The 21,258-nt window shown below is 36.7% G+C and overlaps 1 protein-coding gene across 2 annotated transcripts in view; it reads right to left on the minus strand.

Annotated features, from left to right (window-relative positions):
- The window catches only part of HOMER1 (homer scaffold protein 1), a 114,539-nt gene that overhangs the window by 53,586 nt on the left and 39,695 nt on the right, over positions 1-21,258 (minus strand). For both annotated transcript variants that reach the window (XM_036020458.1, XM_028509948.1), the window contains exons 2-4: positions 15,625-15,781; positions 11,996-12,127; positions 8,599-8,691 (exon numbers count right to left, since the gene is read on the minus strand). In XM_036020458.1, coding sequence (XP_035876351.1) covers positions 8,599-8,691; positions 11,996-12,127; positions 15,625-15,781 — 382 coding nt within the window. The remainder of the gene's footprint in view (positions 1-8,598; positions 8,692-11,995; positions 12,128-15,624; positions 15,782-21,258) is intronic.

Genomic DNA, 21,258 nt, shown 5'->3' on the forward strand with positions numbered 1-21,258 from the left:
AAAATACATTTTTAAAAAAGAGATTCCTAAGTTAATATGGTTAGCTACTTTTGTAATAAATTTTTAAGGAAAAGCATTATGAAATAATATCACCTTTGATATGTGTATGTACCTGTGCAAATGTATACCAAAGTTGATTTTAAAAAACTAAAATATAAAACATAACTAAAAATTAAAATTTAATGAACTTCTATCATCTTTACAACCTTATTTTAAGAAATAAAACCACTCACATCTCACTTTGTTTTGGGGACACTTCCCCTACATCCCATACCAAAAGAAATAATTTGAAAAATTAGTGAAGTGAGTTTCTGTATTAACATTTGAGAGAGTATGAGGGAAGCCAAGATGAAAAGATGTGACCATATCATTAAAATGGAGCCCGAGCACAGATGTGAGATGCAGGAAGTGCTGCATCTTAAGAATTATCTCTTCCTATCCATTTATGAAATAGCAAGAAAGCCTCCCACCTGACAAACAAACAAACAAAAACTTAGAAATATTCTGAATTACGTGAAAAACAAATGACCTTGGCCTTCACTCCAGGCCAGGTCTTCAGGGTGGTACAATCAACCCACTCTAAGGTGTATGATGGGGTAACCCCCCAAAACCCAGAATTTATTTATTAAAAATTGTATACTTATTCTTACACGTTTAAACTTCAGTCACCTTCAAAGTCCTCTCCATCTGATGCAATACACCTATCAAGATGTTTTTCCAAGCTCAAAACAGGTTTTGAACTTATCAATCTTGAGGCCTTTTAGTGCTTCTGTTGTTTTTTGTGTCACCTCTTCCACATGGGCAAAACGTTTCCCTTTGAGGACTTTTTTCATCCAGGGAAACAACAAAAAAAAGTCACTTGTAATAACATAGGGCGAATAGGGAGGGTAGGGCATTGGAGGTTATGCCTTTTTTTGCTCAAAAACTGCTGAACACTCATTGAGGTGTGGGCAGGTGTGCTTCATGAAACAGGCAAAAGCATTGAAAAAGTCTTCAAAAAAAATTCACTGAAACCAAATGCAGCCTCTCACAAGGCCAGCTGGTATCCTGATACAGATGGATTCCTAGAACTCTCACCTAGCGGGGGAGGCCTGTATACAAGGGGCCCGCCCTCCAGGAGATAATCCTGGTGTTTGGGGTCCCCCTCATACGTGCTACAGCAGGAGGGTGGGTGAGGCAGGCGGGACGTGGCAGCACTGACCGTCTCCAGGGGGCCAAACACCAACACCACCTTCCATTTAATTTCAATAAAGCCTGAACTTCAAATTCCTGCTAGCTTCATCCTTTTGTATTTAAGTAAAACATTCTTGCAAGATTCACTCCATTTTATAATCTTTTATATTTAAGTAAAGATGAGAACACTACTCTTTTCTGGACAGAGAGGCTCTGATAGGAAAAACTGGTGGAGAACCTAACGGTTTTGCCTTTTCATGGCTACGAAAATGGAAAGAAATGCTAGGAAAGAGACACAGAAGAAGAGCAGAAGGATACACAAAGGAAGATGAGGCCAAGATCAAATGTCAATGACGTACGTCGCTCCCTACACCAGTCACTTCCTAGAGCCGCCATCTCTGAAGTCCCATTTCTGACTGCCACCGACATTCTTGTAACCCGACTCTCTGGATTAACTCATGCTCTTGTTCCTTTTGTAAAAGTGACTGATGCTCCAGACTCTACAGTTTTGTTTTGTTTTGTTTTAGTAATCCCAGTTTTTATTTTTTATTTAATCTTTATTGTATTTTTTCCATTACCATTTAGTTCCCTTATACCCCTCTCCCCCTGACAATCACCACACTGTTGTCCACATCCATTAGGACTCTATAGTTTTTGTAACCACCAGGGGAGTTACATTCTTACCAAGTTATTTGTATTTATATAATTATATAGCTGAATTAAATATTATGTAAACTAATGAAATTTGACTACAAATTAGAATGGTTATATCAATTAAAACCAAATAAAAAATAAAAACAGACAACCAAATTAGGTACATATAATACATTATTACATACCATATAAAATATACTACTATATAATATCATAAAAATGCCAGAAAACTCTATTAACATTACATTCAGAATTCTTTGCAAGTGCCAAGGGTTAGCTCTACCATGAGGAAAAAATACACAGTGAATTGCAGATAATTATCGGTATAATTTATGTAAGAAAGGCAATGTGGAATTTCATTTAACAGATTCATATTCAAAGAAAAAGCTTCAACTGTAAATCAAAATACGGATGAATAAATAAATATAATATTGACTTTTAATTTATAAATGTAAAAGAATCTTTTAAAAATAATTCTTCACATCAACAGACTCTTTAGATTAACTCATCAACTACTGGTTCTAATTCCAAGAGAAAAAGGGCTTGTGCTGTGCATCCTCCCAACCCACCCTCTCCCCTTCCACCTGCTCTTCAGCCTCCTCAAGACTTACCACCTCTGGCCCGCTGCAAATATTATGCTTTGTCAGGCTCAACCTGGCTTTATTTCTCTCCACACACCAGAAAGCCAATCACCTTAATTATACTCTCACTAGCATCATCACTTTCCGGGCTTCCTTTACCTTCTACAACACCTATCCTGTCAATTTCTAACTTCATACAGAATGAACCATCATTCCCTATTCTTATGTGCCTAAGTTGCCAAAAGCTATGAGAGAAAAAATACTGTTAAACATGCTGATTAGTGCCACAAAGATAATTTTGAACTCTGACTTTAATTATGCTCCTGAAGTGCTGAGTAATCTTTAATTTACCTATTCCCATTGGGGACTCTTCTTTTTTTCCTACCTAATACAGACGTTCCAAACCTCTGTTCAAGCCTTTCCTCTTTGCAGTTGTCCTCCTTCTCAGTGAATTATCTAGCTCTTCTTTCGCAGAGAAAACAGAAATAAGCTGGCATAGACTTCCTCAATCTCCCTCCTGTCTGTGAGTTCCCCTCCCATTTCAGACACAGGGGCTAAATATTATGTAAGGGATCATTCCCACCCTCTCCCCACCCCCAGCAACAGCACCTTCTCCACAGCACTCCATCGGCGGCGATCCTTCCTTCTGTTCTTCTTTCTCCCTCCTGACCCTTCCTTACATTTAAAAACATTTCAAGTCACTCCCACACACACAGTCTGGAAAAAAATTCTTAGGCTCACATCCTCCTGAGATTACCATGCTAACACTTTCTCTCCCCATGCAGAAAAAAAATTGTTAACTTATATTCTCACTATCAAACATTTTGGTATCAGCAGTAGCCTGAGGACACTTCTTTTCATTCCAGAAACTACTTGCCAATGCCCTTCCTTCACCAAGTCCACCTATAATTACTGTGGGCTCCAGTTTATTTGGCTGAAAGTCCTCCAAGTCCCATCCTGTTGGAAGTCTGCCTCTGACGCTGCCAAATCTTTGCCTCCAACTTAACATGCTCTTCTCCTGACATCTGTGCTAACATTCTCTGCTGGTTCATTTCCTTCTACTCAGTGTCCTTCCCTGAAACTCCCTCAAATTTCTTAAGTGACAATCTTTAGGTGATTATTTTGATACTTGTTTCTCTTCTCTTTCTCTTCTCTTTTCTTTCTGGATGATACCACTCTCAGCTACAGATTGAATTCCTATCTATTTATGACTTTTTTTAACTGAATGTATTGGGTGACATTGGCTAATAATATTATATGGGATTCAGGTATACATTTCTATAACACATCATCTGTATATAGTATTGTGTGTCCACTATTGCAAGTCAAGTCTCCTTCTATCACCATTTATACCCCCCTATACCTTCTTCTACCTCCTCTCCTTCTCTTATTGAAGACTCTTGACACTTAGCTCCAATTCCAAATTTCTAACTACCCACTGGGTGTCCATTAGCATACAAATTCAATATCTGAAGTAGGAATCTTCTTCTGAAGTTCATGCTACAAAGAACAGAAGTTTAAAAACATCTAACTCCTACTTTAACACACCCTCCCTCACCCTCTCTACTCCCTCAATTCCCACATTTTCTCCAAGTTCAGTTAAGTTCCCCCGTGCTATGTCTAGTCCCTCCTCTCTATTCTCACTGCCAATGCCTAGTAGGTAAATTCAACAGAGAAATGAATAAACAGTATACTTAGGTAAGTAACAGGATAAGAGACACTTAAGTGTACTGTCCTTACTTTGAACAGCAAGCAACAACCTCCAGTGAATTCTAGTGAAGCTTTCCTGAGGTTGTAAAAGTTGTTATTGTGGTATCTAATTCAGTAAAACCACATTTGTTATATGATACTAAGAAAGTATCATATGAATTTATAGACATTCCCCAATGCTAATGGTACATTTGTGGGATAGATATATAAATAATACAGTTCAGGGTAGTAATACTTGGCTACTACAGACCACCTTTCAAAAAATTCATTTATATCAAGTGATACCCTTTTTGAAGAAAATCAGAAACACTTGAGAGTTATTGAACTTGGCAGTGTCCTAAGAGATCACACAGTTCAATCCTCCGACCATAACTGTGGGTCCGAGAACTGCAACCCAGACAGACCGACTGACTCCCGCAGGACGGAACCGCTAGGCACAGGGTCCTAACAGTCGGGTAGAATACACTAGTGCCTTGTTTGGGTGAAAATAATTTATCACTAAAATAAACATTTAAAAATCTGGTATTTATAATAAATATAAAGAAATTTTGTTCCTTCTTTACATATACACACACACATACACTTCACTTTTTCTATAAAGTGAAGTCTTAAAAAGCTTGAGGAAAATACTAGGTTATTAAAATATAAATCAAGAGAGTGACTGCAATATAGTTAATGCTATTCAACATGACAATTTTAATGGGAAAAACCCCATAGCTTCTGTTTGGCTGCAGATAACTGATGGAGTAAACCCTCGACTCAATTTAAAAGTCTTAGACAACTGACAGCTAATTTTTTCCCCTAAACTCCAATGAAGAAAAATGTGGATACTATTTGATGATACAGCCCTTTCATCTTCAATGCATACTCTGAAAGAACTGCCTAACAAATAAACTAAAATGCAGTACTTTTACTGTGAACTATATACAAAATTCAGGAGTAAAGTCAATCAAAATCTTGATTTTATGTGAAATTGTTTAAAAGGTTTTCATGGATACATGAGGAACACAAGATCTTCAACAGAGAAAATGTTCTAAATTCATGCCTATAATTTAAAGAGGGGCATGAACGAAACTAACAATTAATATGTGATTCAACTTATTCCTAAAGATGCAACATTATCTGACATGATCACACATTTATGTCAAGTGTACAACCTTAGTTCAAGAATCTAAGAGTGGGGAAGTGGATTCCTTTGCTCTAAATGTGAGACTCCTTTCATCACAGGCCTTCAGAGAGATGCAATGGTCTGTCTATAGCACTGCTTCTCAAATCAACAGCATCAGCATCTCCAGGAAACCTGTCAGAAATGCAAATTCTTGGGCCCCATCTCAGCCTTACCGAATCAGCAATGCTAGGGGTGGGAATCAGCAATTTGTGTTTTAACAAGTCTCCCAGGGGATCCTGAGGCTTTATTCAATTAAGGAATCTGTGTTTTTCTAAATGACCATTCAAGGCCAGACAGGTTTGCACGGGATTCAGGCAGACAGAAGAAAACTTGCAGAGCCGCCAGGATGTCTGATGTGCCTTTATTCTGGGGTGGGGCCAACTCACACACACCACAAGCTGCATGTTGCGCTGGTGTGCCCCCGAGAAGAAGTCCCGACTCCCTTATATACTAAGTGCACACAAAGCCAACTGGTGCCAATACTGACCTTCAGGTTATATAACAACTTCATTCTACACATGCAGGCCCTACTCAAGGCCATGTGCACACTGCCAAGACACAGCTGCCTGGATGTCCAGGCGAGGGGGCCTGACTGACTGCTTTTTCCCTACAGCAGCTGCTAACATTTATCAAGCATTTACTGTCTGCTGAGCACTTTGTAATCCTCATTTAATTCTCATGATAACCCATTTTATAGATTTTAAAAAAACAGTAACTTGATTAAGTCAGAGAAGTGGTATTGGTAGATCTCAGAGTCAAAGCCAGACTCTACTGCCATTATCATACGACACCATCACAATGCCATTCGTTATAATGACATTGTCACTATCATACTTATTCCTACCAACCATCCTATAAGGCAAGCAATGTAATACTCATGTTACAGGTGTATAAACAATTTTCACAAGATCACAGTGACAGAAAAAAGATTTATGTCTAAGCTTGTCAGACTTGAAAACCTGTACACTTACCCAGTTCATTATTCCTCCTCAAATAAAAACAAAAGCTATGTCCAACTAAGTGTATACTGTTACCGATTATCCCCTTTAACCTCCTGATTCTGTTGCTGAATTCCTAAGTAATATTCTATTCTCCAGGCACAGCATTAATTTAGCAGACTGGGTTAAACCAGTGAGAACCAAGCTCTGTTGTCTAAATGAATAGGAGCGGAGTGCTCAAACATTTCAAACTAAAACAAATACTAATGACATCTACAATGGACTGGCACAAAAAGGGGAGAAGAGAAATGAAAAGAAATGCTCCCCCCACCATTTCCCTGGCTTCTGTGCATTAAATTAACAATCAGACTTCAAATGTTTTGAAAAGATAAATTAAAGTCAGTATATTTTGGCTCTCAAAAACTGATGAACTTATGATATTTCTTTATTCCTTACATTTCATAGCATTATCCAAATAAAAACATCTGGGATATATCCCTTCAATGGAAATAAAGGTTGAAAGACATTCCTTCCACCAAAGTGGAGCAGGTATCTTAGCAACTTGTGATAGTTCATGGCCACTTAAACAGAAACAAGTTATGGTTAGAGAAACAAACGAAGTACGATGGCAAAAGTATAACCCGTTACAACGTTATCGGAGTCCTCTGAGCATTCTCTTTCCGAGTGTGCTGCAGCCCCTCCTACAGCGCTGCAACCAGCTGTTCACCTGAGGAACTGTGAGTGAAGCTCCCGACATGTACTGGTACGAAATTTTAAATGGGACTCTATGGTTAAAATGTCTCCGGACCATTAGAGCACTTAGGGAATACAGATTCAAGGGACATTTCAAAATGATCATTTATGTTATTCCAGGTCGCTGCTAGTACAGAGGAGGCATAAGGAAGTTTCAATCCGGAGTACACCCTTAGTCTGTGAGGAAATATGTACTTCAGGCATACTTAACAAAGCTCTCCTATCCTTTAAAAAAATAAAACAAAACCCCAAAACTCTTTATAACTGTAGGGTTTGCCAAACAGAATTTTGTGCCAGGGTGGGGAGCAAAGTGAAGAGAGAAGTTTTCTAAAATGTTGTAATCACTTGGCTAGTCACTAAGTTCCAAGGCATTTCCTATTTAATTCCTCAAGAAAGTTTTATGTAAATCTGCTACTTCTGACATTCCAGAGAAACATTTGTTACATTTGATCTTCATAACCTGAGTAAACTCTGAAAACAACTACTACAGAGAAAAACTCAGGACAAACCTGAATTCTACTCTTAAGAAGAAAATTAAAAGTTAACTTCAGAAAAGCCGGATATTAAAAAGCAGAAATAATTGGCACTCTTTATGAATCACACTATGTACAATAACACCTTTGTAAAAGTACTGAAATATAATTATTTAATGAACTTCACTTAGAGATGTAATTAATTTCCAACTGGAAAAAGATTATGATGAACAAACTAACTGGTATTATTAATTCATTTATCAAGAAAAAAAGCGACACTTGCATAAAACCTCTAACCTTTTGGTCTTAATGCTGAGCATTAAGTAAGATGTCCTAAACTACCAGGCTGAAACACACTTTAAAATCAAGTAGAACAAACTGTACTGTTAAATTTTTATGTACTCTCTTCATAGTATGATGCTTTGACATCTTAAAAACCTTTTTGTCTAGCCAATTCTTAGAGACAGCAAGGGGCTAAAGTAGAAGCTTGCCTTTGATGTAAACCTCATAAATCCCATGCACCCCAGGAGACAATACTCTCCTGCCTCAATCACCCCAGAGCTTGGTACCAAGCACTAGGCACTACCCAATAATTTACAGCCCACAGAAGTTACTCAAACTAGCAAGTCCTAAACTGGCACCCTACCCTGCCATTCCTATGGAAACCCCAGTACAGGCTCTACCCTCAGCTTTCCTATGTTCCTGCTTTCTGCCTCCTGACCACGCTGAGCCTTCCCTGCGGGCCTCCTGTATCTAGAACCTGTGAGTATACTAAGCTTTTGTTTCCCTGAGCCTCTCCTGTGTGTTCTCCAGCAGCTGTACCTCAGTGACTACCACAGAACACAGAACATAACACAATAGGCCGATCTATGCTCTATACGTACAATTGCTTTTAAGTTGTATGCACATTTTAAAAAATCTGAGTTTTAATTGCTAAGGTAACCCTTCCCCCCAACCCAGATTCTAGTAGACACTGGCATAGAAGACAAAAAACTTTTTCTCCGCTGGTACAGATGAACTCAACAGTATATTTTTATGTCCGTTTTGACAATTACCTTAATTTTGCCACTATTTGCTTAACTCTGGCACAAAGGATACCATCTAAAATGAACAAGGCTCATAAATAAGAACAGAAATTAAATACCCACCTGTGAAGGTGTACTGGTGAGTTCCATCTTTTCTTGTGATTTCTCCTTTGCGAGTCGAGCAGCTTCTTTAAATTCCTGAAACTTTTCTGCAAACTGAATGTATAAAAACTATATACATTAACCAAACAAAAATAAGTCATAATACTTGCTTTTACTTTAGTTTTCTTTTATTTTCTCAATAACTGACTCTTATACGAGCAACCTACCCCTTAGATCAATTACAAGTGAAATATGAAAATGACAGAAAAGGAACTGAATACCACAACATTTGTACACTGTAAAGTACTGTGACAAATCTCATTCAAAAACATCACAATATAACTAAGGTAGAATCTGGTGTCAGCTAGCCTATTATACTCCTCCTTGGTTGTTTAGATGCACTTTACTAGGACCAAGGTAGAGGGAGTACAGGTTAGAAGTGGAATAAGTAAAGATGGGCATACTGTGTTTATCACAAAGAAAATTTAACCTCTTAAGTATCCACTCCTAAGCATCTCAGTATTTGGAGCATGTTTTTAACTTATACTATAATACAAACTCTTGTATTATGTAAGATACTTTATTTTCAACAATACAAAGAGCAACAATTACTATTATCACTAACTGGCATTAATAAAGCTTCATTTCTAAAGATTCCTAACAGCTAATACACAGCAGCAGAAGGAATATTATGTCTCCACAAAGGTCTTTGAGATTGATAACAATTAAAAAAATAAAACACCTATTAGAGTTGGCAACAAACATGAAATTATGGTTCCCTCCTCAAACTCCATAAGTCAACCCTCATTTCCATCTTGGGAAGGAAAGCTCTGGCAGGAAGGCTCCTGACACTCTGACCTGCCTTTGGGAGATGGAGGAGGGTCAAAATGAACATTGTCACTACAGCTTTTCCTTCTTGCTTCAAACCTTGTCACCCCCCACCTACAACTTGTAGATCCAGGAACTGAATCTGTATCACTATATTTCTCTAATTACACAGAATATCTCCTTACCAAAAGAAATCTGAATACAAGTCTTAAAAGGTCTTATTCACATTAGTGGAAACAAAATAAAAACAAAACCATAATGAACTTCTCTTCATATAATCTGTATTACAGAAAGTTTTCTTAAACTAATTTAACATTCCAAAGTAGTTAATGTGTAAATCCCCTCTCAACTTCATAAAGACCTATGCTATTGTTAATTTTTAAAGGCTCAGGTTTCCATGATAACAAAATACAACTCAGCAAGCACTATGAGCACCGATGTAATTTTCCTCACACGTCAACCTGAGCAGACCACACACTTCTTCTAATACTGCTACTCTCCCTTACTTCTGAGCTGCCTCTGTCTAGAGTGGCCTTCAGAGCCTCTCTGCCCCCTCCAATGCTTTGTATTCACTTATGCATTTTAATGATAAAACAAGCCAGAAAACTTACATGTTTGCATTATTTACATAAAATACTATAAACTCCTTTGGGTCCTCTATAGTCTATAAAGCATCAACATTAGTCTTCAAGAGAACTTAGAAAATACATCATGATTTTGTCATCTTTGGACCAAAACATCCTGAAGAGACTAACTGTCAGCTCTCGGAGCCAAACCCAGTGAACGGGGGAGTTAGCCGCGGCTCCGAGGGCCAGCAGGCTGTTTCCTGAGGGTCAGTCCGCACCCAGGATACTAGGACTCACTGCCAGGAGGTTGGCCAAAAGCATATGCTAATTTAAGAAAGAAAAATAAAATTCTTGAAATATAAAAGCCATTTAGAGAAAAAAAATCAAGAAGAGACAGTATAACTGACAGAATTTAATAAACTATTCCTTTATTATAGTAGCTACTTTCCCAGAAACCAGAAAGATACAATGAAAAACTTAATTTACAGTCAAAATTACTTAGACTGAAAAATCATTTAATGTAAGCTTATTTAAGATATTAATTCACAATTTAGCTACCCTGTTGTCAACAAATTCAGAAAATGGAATATAATTATAGTTTTAATTTTTTTTTTTTTTTTGCTACGGTCTTGGATAGATGATTCCAAAAGAAAAGTCCTAAAAAAGTTCTGAGAAGAATTAGAATAAACGGATAATTTCCTAGGGGAACTGTGCGTGGAGGGACGGTGCCCAACCAGAGGCGGATCCCTGTCACGCTGATGCACTCTGAGGCAGAACTCCTGCCTTCCCCACAGTTCAGCACATGTATTCAGAGAACCAGATGCTGTACGAGAAACCAAAGCAGGTAACACTTCTTTGTTTTAATTATCCTACACAGAATGACTTAAAATTACCAAGGCAAAAGTTGAAAGTCACTAAAATTGAGCTTTAAACTACAATTTTTATGAAAAACCTAAAAATGTTTGAAAACAACAGTGTTAAGGAATGTTTACAACTAAAACAAAGGGAAACAAAGTAGATTATTTCATATTTATTTTACAAATTCTTTCCATGTGACATCCACTGAACTATCTAATAATAACCTCACTTAATTATATTCACAGAAGTGTAAGACTTTTAAGAAGAACTCATTTATAAGAATCTGAATGACTTGAACAATTTCAAGTCTCAGTATACCAAAACACATATAAAGTGTTTCAAATGTAGGATTATCCTTTTAACTGAATGCTTCAGAGAGGTTTTAAGTATAAATCTTTGGGTCTAGTGAGCACAAAATTTACAGAGGAAAAACGAGTAATACACATCTCCTTCATCATCTTAGTATCCCGAGACTGTTTCCTTTTTTCCTTACACACTTTTTCCACATGACAGTCACAGAACTCAATGTGCTGCTGGTACGAACACTGCATGGCTTTTGCTTACAGGCATGACAACTGGTTTACTTCTAATATTTAATCTGGTGATGCTCATTGTTTTTTCTGACCATAGTAATTCACTTGGTCAGTATGTTCCCCAAGAACTCCTTATAATCTCTACTGAGTCTCTGTATTGTATCAAAGAGCTCAGAGTAATTCTCGCCCAGACAATGCACAATTTTCCCTAAACATAGTAATTTATATGAGTCTACTGTCATGTCAAAAAGCTGAAATCTGTATCACTATCAGTTTGAGTTTTCACAATTCAGAAGAGCTTGGTGTCTACCCGTCTCACAGACCATCTCCAACTAAGGGTATAAAATCCTGAGCAAAGTCCATCCTGAAGTGATAATTCCCACCTTTTATTTTGTATCATACACACAGCTAACTGCAATCCTTCTCAATCAACAGTGACTATTTTTAATGTGTGCAATGAATTTTCCAACTGACAGTAGAATCCAATGATCCCTTCTTGCTCTCAAGTCACTACAGTTCTGAGAATATTCAACAAATTTCTCCTGTATTTTATACTCTACGTTTGCTACTACATATTTAAGACATCTGACCAGAAGATAAAGATTTCCACTTAGAACTTATGAATTAACTTACTTTTGAAAGATGGTGCTCAGAGGAGAACCCCAGTCCATAAACAGTGTTTGCCCGGCTATCGGCCCACTGGCCAAACTTCTGAGATGTCTTAGTAAATGTCATATTTGGGGTGATAGTGCTATTAATTATTGCCTGAAAAATAAAACAAGTTGAGTAACCTTCCCCAAATTAGCAAACAGACATTTAAACACAGGACTATTTAGTTACATAAAAACATAGGATTCTTAATGAACTACAATGTTAATATATGGTTATAAAAATAGTTTATATTATTGCAAGTCACCGTGTGGAAATAAGGAACTATAAATATAAATATAATGGCATTCCATCAAAAATTTCAATACTTAACAGTCAAAATAAGTTTCCTTACGATGTAAGAAATTTAAAGAGCTTATAATTAGTTTCTTCCCTTTGAATATTTAGAATAAATATCTATTAATTGTTTTTGTTTTTTCAACATCTATTAATTTTGGATAATAGTCACTAAAAGCAAGGAAGTTTTAATAGTTGTTTCTTTAAAAGTAAGATACCACCCTCCAAAAAATCTTTCAGTAATGAATACATCAATAATAGAACAAGTTTTCTATTTGTACTATTTTCCAAAAGCCAACTTACCTGAAATATATTATTATACAGAAAAGACTTTCAATCATTCAGTACTTTTTCCTTTACTCAAGGGAAAAACAAAACCCTACATATATACTTTCTTTCTTTTTCATAAAGTGGTATGAATTCATGATATTGACAATCACTATCTTTTTCCCTATGTTTGTAGAGGAAAAAGTCAGTACTATCTGGGGTTGCAGGCAACCACTGTGGCCTTGGAAGTATCCCCTGTGGGTACAGGGGGACTGCTGTAGTAACAGATGGTAAGGAATCATTTGGTTATTCAACTACTTTATTGAGTGCCTATTTAACATCAAGCACATTTCTACAAACTTGAGATATAATGAGGCAATGTAATTGTGCATCACATTCTAGAACAAGAAGAGTCAGTTAATGAACAAGTAATTTCAAAGAATGGTAACGGCTTATAAAGACCATAACACCAGAATGTGATGGAGACTGAAGGACTAGAAGATAAGGACTGTCAGGCACTATTTTAGATCAGATGGTCCTTGAGCATTCCCTGAGGAAGGCACATTTGAGCTGGGATCTAAGTGTTTTCAAGAAGAGAAGGGCATTTAACATGGGACCCTAGTAACTCAAAAAGTGAGGTAGCAGTAAGTTTTAAAGACATCTAAGAAAACAGAACTATGTGCCGTAGGTCACTGACCTTCAAATTTAACTATTTCAAATGAACTTCTTTCTGCTTTCAAGTTTAAGAGTTTCATTTTAATTCCCACTCTGAACATTCCCTTAAAAAATTATTTATTAGACTTCCTTGAATAGAATGCTACAATGAATCCATTTTAAAGAAAAATTCTAGTCCTACAAAATAAACATGTCTCTCTGTCCCAAAGTTCTTGTCCCTTCCAGGGAAATGAGGTATAAATGCTGTGTCATTACAGATCATGTAGTGCCCTAATCCTGGCCCTTGGCCAAGGTGCTGTCCTGCAGGATGAAGAGAAAAACTTCAGGCAAACTTTATATTCACCGCAAACGTCCTAAGTGAGAACAAATGGACATTTTCTAGTCGGGGCACCTAAGGCCTTTCAAGTCATCATGTGGTGCAGAAGTAGACGAGGGAGTGGTTAAGAAGAAAAACACTTGCTTAGCCTCACCCAATAAACCACTATTGCTTATTAAGAAAACAACTCCTGCAGGAAACTGCAGTAGTTAACAGCATCAGCTTCGAAAAGTTAGTAGAAAATGGAAAATGGGATAGAAAAATATAACTGCTATAGAGGGTAGATTTATTAAAAGAAACAAACAATTTTTTCACAAGAGTTCCTTAAGAGCCTAATAATTACAAGCTGCAAAGTATATTCAAAAAGGGAAATGCCAGAAGCAATAGTTCACACTGCTTCAGAAGGAAGAACACAGGATTATTTAATCACATGGGACTACTTCAATTGAACTTTACTTTGTATACCATTTAACTCGCCTGTCTAATAAAACGACATTTTATCTGTGGTTTGGGCCAAGTGAGAAACACATGTTACAGAGAGCTGAAGGCTTGAATCAGAGAAAAGAAATAAATTAACCACTCTAGAGTCTGAATTAATAATAATTAAAATCTGTTAATTTCACTAAATAGTTACAAAGTACAAAAAATTATTCCTCATTAAAAAACCTTCTCAGAAATGAACTATTACCATTTCCCAAGTCCTTTAAATCCTGCAAATAAAAATCAAAATAGGATTAATTATTCGAAGAAATACATATTAGTCACTAATGTACCAGACCAAGTACAAATAGGCCCTACGGTCCTATAATCCAGTTAAGGAGATAAGAAATGAGCACATGGAAAAGAATGAAAGTTAAGCACTAAATTAAATTTTCTTTTATTCTGACAAACTGCTTTCATACATAATTAATAGCCTAATATTAATAATAACAATAATAGTTAAGTGTTTATATAATGATTACTATATACCCTTGAAGTGCTTTGCCTAAATTAATTTAATCTTCACAACAATCCCATGATATAATGATGGAGGTAATGTACAGTTCCTTTTCACAGATGAGAATATTAAGACATTAAACACCTTGCTCTAGGTCACATGGCTACTAAGTTGTAGAGCAAAAATTCAAACCAGGCAGGCTGACCGTACAGTCTGTGCTCTCAGTCCCTACATTGAACTGCTAACATTTCTGGGGATAGAAAGGCCTTATGCTTCATAAAAGCTTAAAGAAAAAGAACAGAGCCTTCATTTTTCTACACACTTTATATCCAGAATCTGATGTTTGCTATTCCTTTATCTGCTTGTGCTATTCAAAATTCACAGATGAAAAAGTGGACTTTCCCCCACTTTTGAAGGGTATACTATTTATCAGGCACTGAACTAAGTGTTTCTACAGATACGCTAATTTATTCCTTACAACTACAGGACTGAGATGAGAACAATGAAGTTCAGAGAAGGACAGTAACTTGACCAAAGTCAAAAACTTAGTAGATGGCTGAGCTGAGATGTGGATCCAGGTGGTTCATGCTCTTAAACATTAGACTACCTGCCTCTCCTAAAAATAAAAATGCGGGTCCTGTCCATACACTTCTCTTCAGAATAAGGGATGCTCAGAATAAGCTTCAGTACTGATATTGATGGACGTCATATGATTTAGGATCTCAAACTGCACACTAGTCTGTCTACCTAAGTTTCTACGTAAAGAATTCTAGTTCTCACTTGACTGCATGCTCCAAGAGTAGAAACTGTCTACTCTGCTTCCACTATATTCCTAGCACCTAGCGCAACGCTTAACAATATAACAGATAAGCAATGAATATTTACCAAATAAACTGACCTCAAGTTTGTAGAATGTTTTGACATGCAACAATATAAATAGGTAATCTAAGTAATTTAGTAAATAAAAAATGTTGCTCAAAAATTATGAATTTTATTTTTTTAAAAGTTAAGTTTTAAAAACTCAAAAGGAAATATTTCAATGAAGATCAAGTACCTCTAAAACAGAAATGCTATACTTTGTAAAGCAAAATAGCAAGATTAATCACAGCAAATGTAACTTACCTTTGAGCCATCTAAACTGATTATCCTATACACATTTCTTGTGCTGTCATAAAAATAAGACACAGTCACTGCATGCTTGCTGGTGGGTACCCAGTTCTTCTTCGTGTTTGGGTCAATCTGGAAGACATGAGCACGAGTGCTGAAGATGGGTTGTTCCCTGTGGGGGAGAGAAGAGAATGACAGACTGAAAGCGGCCAATTTTATTCCGTGGGGCAACAGAACATGAAAACTGCAGGATGTCTCCACCCAACCAAAAATACCCCTCATTCTGAAGGCAAGAGAAACACTTTTTAAAATTTGAATATTCTAAGTATTCAATCATAAGCTTCTTTAAAACAATTACAGTCAGTCCTCATGACTTGAACATTCTGTATTTGTGAATGTGCCTGCCCAATAAAATGTATCTATAACTCCAAAAGCAAGACATGAGGTACTTTCTTAGTCTTTTGTAGTGGAAAAATGCGTGTCATATGAAGTGCATGTTTCCATCTGTGGTGGATGAAGGCAACACTCAATCTCTTTGTTTCAGCTCTTACATTATAACCAAGAGCCCTTTTAATACAATCTAGTTGGTGTCACATGTTATGCATTTCTGTGTTTTTTGTTGATGCTTTCACTGTTTAAAACGACCCCCAAGCACAGTGCTGAAGTGCTATTTCTGGGGTGAGAAGGATGTGATGTGCCTTATGGAGTAAATCTGTGTTATATAAGCTTTGTTCAGGCACGAGTTACAGTACTGTTGGCCAGGAGTTCAATAGTGATGAATCAGTAATATATATTAAATAAAATACCTTTAAACAGAAACACACGTAAAACAACTTTATGTATTGATTGGTTGATGAAAATGGTATGACCAGAGGTTTGCAGGAAAGTAACTCCGTATTCCCCCTGGGAGCAATGGCTCAAAATTCGCTAATTCAGTGTTTGCGGTGCCTTTATAAGAAAATAAATGGGCTGAGGAGGGCAAAGGGGGGAGAATGAGACAACTGTAACAGAATAACAATAAATAAATAAAAAAGAAAAGAATTATTGTGAATAATGGGAATTGACCCTGTTAAAATAGAAATCTTCTATTTGACTCTCACTCACTTTTACTCATTTAAAACTACATTATTCCCAGAGTAGGTAAATAACTTACTGAGAAAGTTACAACAATACGATCTCTATTATATCGAAAAGTGTATGGAAAACAAAGTAGCTCATGCCCTGGCTGGTGTAGCTCAGTGGACTGACCACAGCCTGTGAACCAAAGGGTCACTGGTTTGATTCCCAGGCAGGGCACATGCCTGGATGCAGGCCAGGTCCCCAGTGGGGGCCACATAAGAGGCAACCACACACTGATGTTTCTCTCCCTCTCTCTCTCTCTTCCCTTCTCTCTCAAAATAAATAAATAAAATCTAAAAAAATAAAGTCCTAGGTGTAAGAGTAGTTGTTCAACCAAGTCTGATTAATTCCAATTCACAGGGAAATCTACTCACACAAAACCGTACATATTAAGGCATGTAAGGAAGGAGAAGTGGGGCACTCTAGTCTTTACTGACTTGCTAAAAATTTTTTTTCATTTGATAGGCATAAATTTCTAAACAGTGCAGTCTGGTAATTGTAGAAATGTGTTCTAAAATACATGTTTTCTAAAAAACTAAAGTAGTTGTTAACACAATAATATTGTTTTTGCAATCATCAAATCCTTATTTAATGGAAATGCAGTGTTTTGAGTTTAGTAACTAATTCCCACATCACATTAATTCAGTCTATTTAATTAATCTACACAATTAATCCACACAATGTAATTCCATTCTGAATAAAAATCTTTAGAGTAAACTAGCTATTTTACAAGGAAATGATATTTGATATCAACTAAATACACTGGTTTCTTCAATTCTCTTCTAAATAGCTGATTCCTTAGAGGAAGTTATAGTTCAAGTAATTTGTGGTCAAAAGTTTACCCATCCAAGTCTGAATAATAAATATTAAAATAAACATATAATTTCATTGCTGATACAGGGAATAAGGATGTTACTACATTTCTCAGGGCACACTAATAAATAATGCAAACTTTTGTTGAATGTCTATTACATGCTAAAGACTGAAAGATGGTCCCCCAATCCTTGAAACATTCAATTTGGTGAGGGAACACAGATATGTTTAAAAATAAAATGCTCTCCACCATGATAATATTAAAGTGACTGCGGGCTAGCTACCATGGAGAAAATGATGCCCAAGAAGAGCTGAAACAAAGCATAGCACAGTGGTAAGAAGGACCAGTACATTGGTGTGTGTAGCAAGAACTGTAGTGGGTATGTGTGTCTTTGAAGAATGAGGCTAAATACAAAGAGAGAAACCAGCTCATGAGGGTCCTGGCTGGAAGCTACTGAAAGATGTAAACACAGAACAGCTTTGCATTTTAGAAAGATTAATTTGGCGTCACTGAAGAGGGTGGATTGGAGAGAACACTGTACAAAGGCAGGCCGGTTAGAACCTTACAAGAGAATCCCGAGCATTAAAAAAATAGAGGATAAGAGGCAGGAGTGGGATAAAGATGTGAGGAAGTATTAAAGGTAAATTTAGAAAGTAGAGTTGATACAATTAAGTAATGGATTGGGTACAGAGCAATGGCTCTCCAATAGGGGTGGATTTTGTCCCCCAGAGGATGTTTCAAAACGTCTGGAGACATTTTTGGCTGTCAGAACTGAGGGAAACTGCTATTAGCACCTAACAAATAGAAGCCAGGGATGTTGCTAAACATCTACAATGCACAGAACAGCCCCACTCAATAAAGAATTATCCATCCAAAAATGTCAAGAGTGCCAAGGTTGAGAAATCCTAATGCAGGAGATGAAGGAGAAATCTGAGTCTCCTGGGTTCCTGCTTGGGTGACTGAAAAGAAGACAGTGCTACTAGCCAGGATGGGAGACAGAAAGTAAAGTTAGGGACTGGAGGGATAGCGGGGGGATAGCCAATGGGGTGGCCCGTTGTCTAACCGGGGGAGACAACTGGCTCAGTTTTAACTAAGTTCAGTTCCCATGCATGTGAAACTGTCAGCACAGGAACTTAAAAATATTTGCTTGGAGCTCCGTAGAAAGAAACCAGCCTAGAATGAAAATTTTGGGGAATCATCAAAAGATCTTATCACTAATCTATTTAAAATACATTTTAACACTAAGCACACAGATGGATTTTATTTTAGAGAAAAGCTGAAAAAACAGTAGAGAAACTATACCTGAAATCTTAAAACTTTCATCTCTTAAAAGATCTGTGAAACATTTGTTCCAAGTGCCCAAGTGCTACAGTTAATACTTAAAAAAACAAACCAACTTGAATGGCACTCATAAATAAAGGTTATACATACTACTTCCTCCACAACAGATCATACAAATACAAACTGCATCAAATTACCAGCATTTTCCAAGTATATTCCGGGGAACAACAGTCCTAGGAATGAGTGTCCCATGTTTAAATAAGTTCTGCAAACACTGTGTTATGGCCCATTCTGAAATACTAATAACTTGCATTAGTATATTAAGAGTTCTGAGAAGCCCTCTAGTAAAGAAACCCATTTAACCCTGAATAACCCCACATACGGCAAAATTATTTGACCCTAGAATTCTTTTTCATGTAACACATTAACATCTCAAAGGACTTATAACCACAGAATGAGAGTCAAAAGATAAATTCTGAGGTAGATATATTCCACAGAAAGCTAGTCTGGATATCCCATCACCTTTGCTGATGTCACTAACTGTCGCTAGAAAAGACACAATACAAAAGGAAGGCCTGAGCAATGACTACAGTGCAATTTCTTAAATAGATAATATGTAACAACCAAGTAACTCTTCTAAGAAATTAAACATTATTCCAAAAATCAATTTTGAAAGCAAATAGATTTTGGCATAAAATGCTTTGAAACTAGCTTAGAAAAAAACAAAACTAAATATACAGCACACGCACATAAACACAATGCTAAAGGATCATCTACTTTGTAATTTCTTATACCAATAATCAGGACAATGAGTAGTTCAAACAACCTTATTGTTATAAGAAAAGCTTACTGGAAGACTGTCCAGTTGTTTCATAAAATAATTCTAGAAAGCTGATATAGGATTAATTTAAAAGTTCCTCCTCTTGGGTTAATACTCTATAAAAGTACTACATATAGTGATGGAATCTAAAACTTAATATAAATATGGAAAACTGGAAGAATGTTAAGTATAAGATGACCCTGAAAAAAATGTAGTAAAATCAGAATTTTGTTTTATTCAAACTCATTAGAGTTGACATAAAGAATTAAAATAGATGTGACTCTCTGGCAACTGTGTAATAAGGAAGAAATGAGGATGATAAAAAACTGAAGCAAAACAAAAGGCTACTTTGCCAAGAGATAAGTATTAACATTTGTCATTTGGATAGCTCTGATCTAAAATAAAAACAATGATAATGCTTTTAAAAATTACTATGGACATCTATGTTTTTGTAAACATTATGTGATTATTCAATAAATTCTGTTCCAAGGAAGTACAAAGGTATGGGTCCAAAAAATACAACCAAGCTCAGGGGAAGAAAGAGAAATTAAACATTTCCTAGTGTCTTTTAGCACCTAGCTTACAAATATCCTTTTCAGATATGTAAGAACAATTATGTATTGTAGCAAAAGGGCTGTAAGGGTTATAGTTTCAAATAATTTCCTGGCTTTCTACTTAATTAAAAAACATAGCCTGGCAAAAGTGTAAGAAACAAGGGGGAAAATATTTACCAGGCAGCACCTGACCCTGGCACAGACACTCTTGTCTCCTTGCTCCCCACAACACACCTCAGCTTGCTCCCCCCAACACATGTTTCGGTGCTCCGTCCTCTCCACACGCTGTGCACCTCACTGAGGTCACATGACAATCCCTTTTACCTTGCTTGCCAGTGATTCGGTTTAGGAACAGACCTCTGAAACAATTCTCATCAGTGAGGTAACCAGGGAATTTGCTGGAAGCTTCCAGGTATACTCTCAAAGAGGTACAGCCATCAGAAGGGATGTTCTCTTAAATAATGTCATGTCTGGAGTGACACCTGGACCTGAAGAAGTCGTGTTAGTATTGTGAGGGCAGCTAACATGAGAACAAAGCCAACACTGTTTGCTAAGAATAGCAAATGGAAAGGCTAAGAATCTGGTTCCTTGACTATGTCACTGAATCAATAAATCAACCTCCAGGCTTCTTATGTGGTAAAACAAGTTTTCTAATTGCTCCAGGCAGTTGTCATTTTAAAATTACACAAATAACAATGGAAGAGCTTCATATATAATAAAGTCTGAGATAATGTGGCCCTCTATGTGACTGGTACTCTTCCGAGCAGGCCGGCTACACCCTGAGCATCCATCAACATCACAACACAACCTCATAGTCTACACAGTTAGATTTTTGGGGACCCATTTAAAATTGTAATCAACGAAAAATTTATAAGACTAACTGCACTGAGATAGGTTAAAGGAAGAAATGTGGAAATGGTAAAAGTTTACTATCAATTAACTTTCTGCTATAGGGATATAACATCCAAAACTTTTCATCAAGAAATAGCAGTATAAGAGCATATTAGAAATACAGAGGCAACCACCAAGAGAAATAAAAACTGGAGATTTTAAAAGCAGTT

This window comes from Phyllostomus discolor, chromosome 3 (genome assembly GCF_004126475.2).
Source record: "Phyllostomus discolor isolate MPI-MPIP mPhyDis1 chromosome 3, mPhyDis1.pri.v3, whole genome shotgun sequence".
In the NCBI taxonomy this organism is placed as follows: Eukaryota; Metazoa; Chordata; class Mammalia; order Chiroptera; family Phyllostomidae; genus Phyllostomus; species Phyllostomus discolor.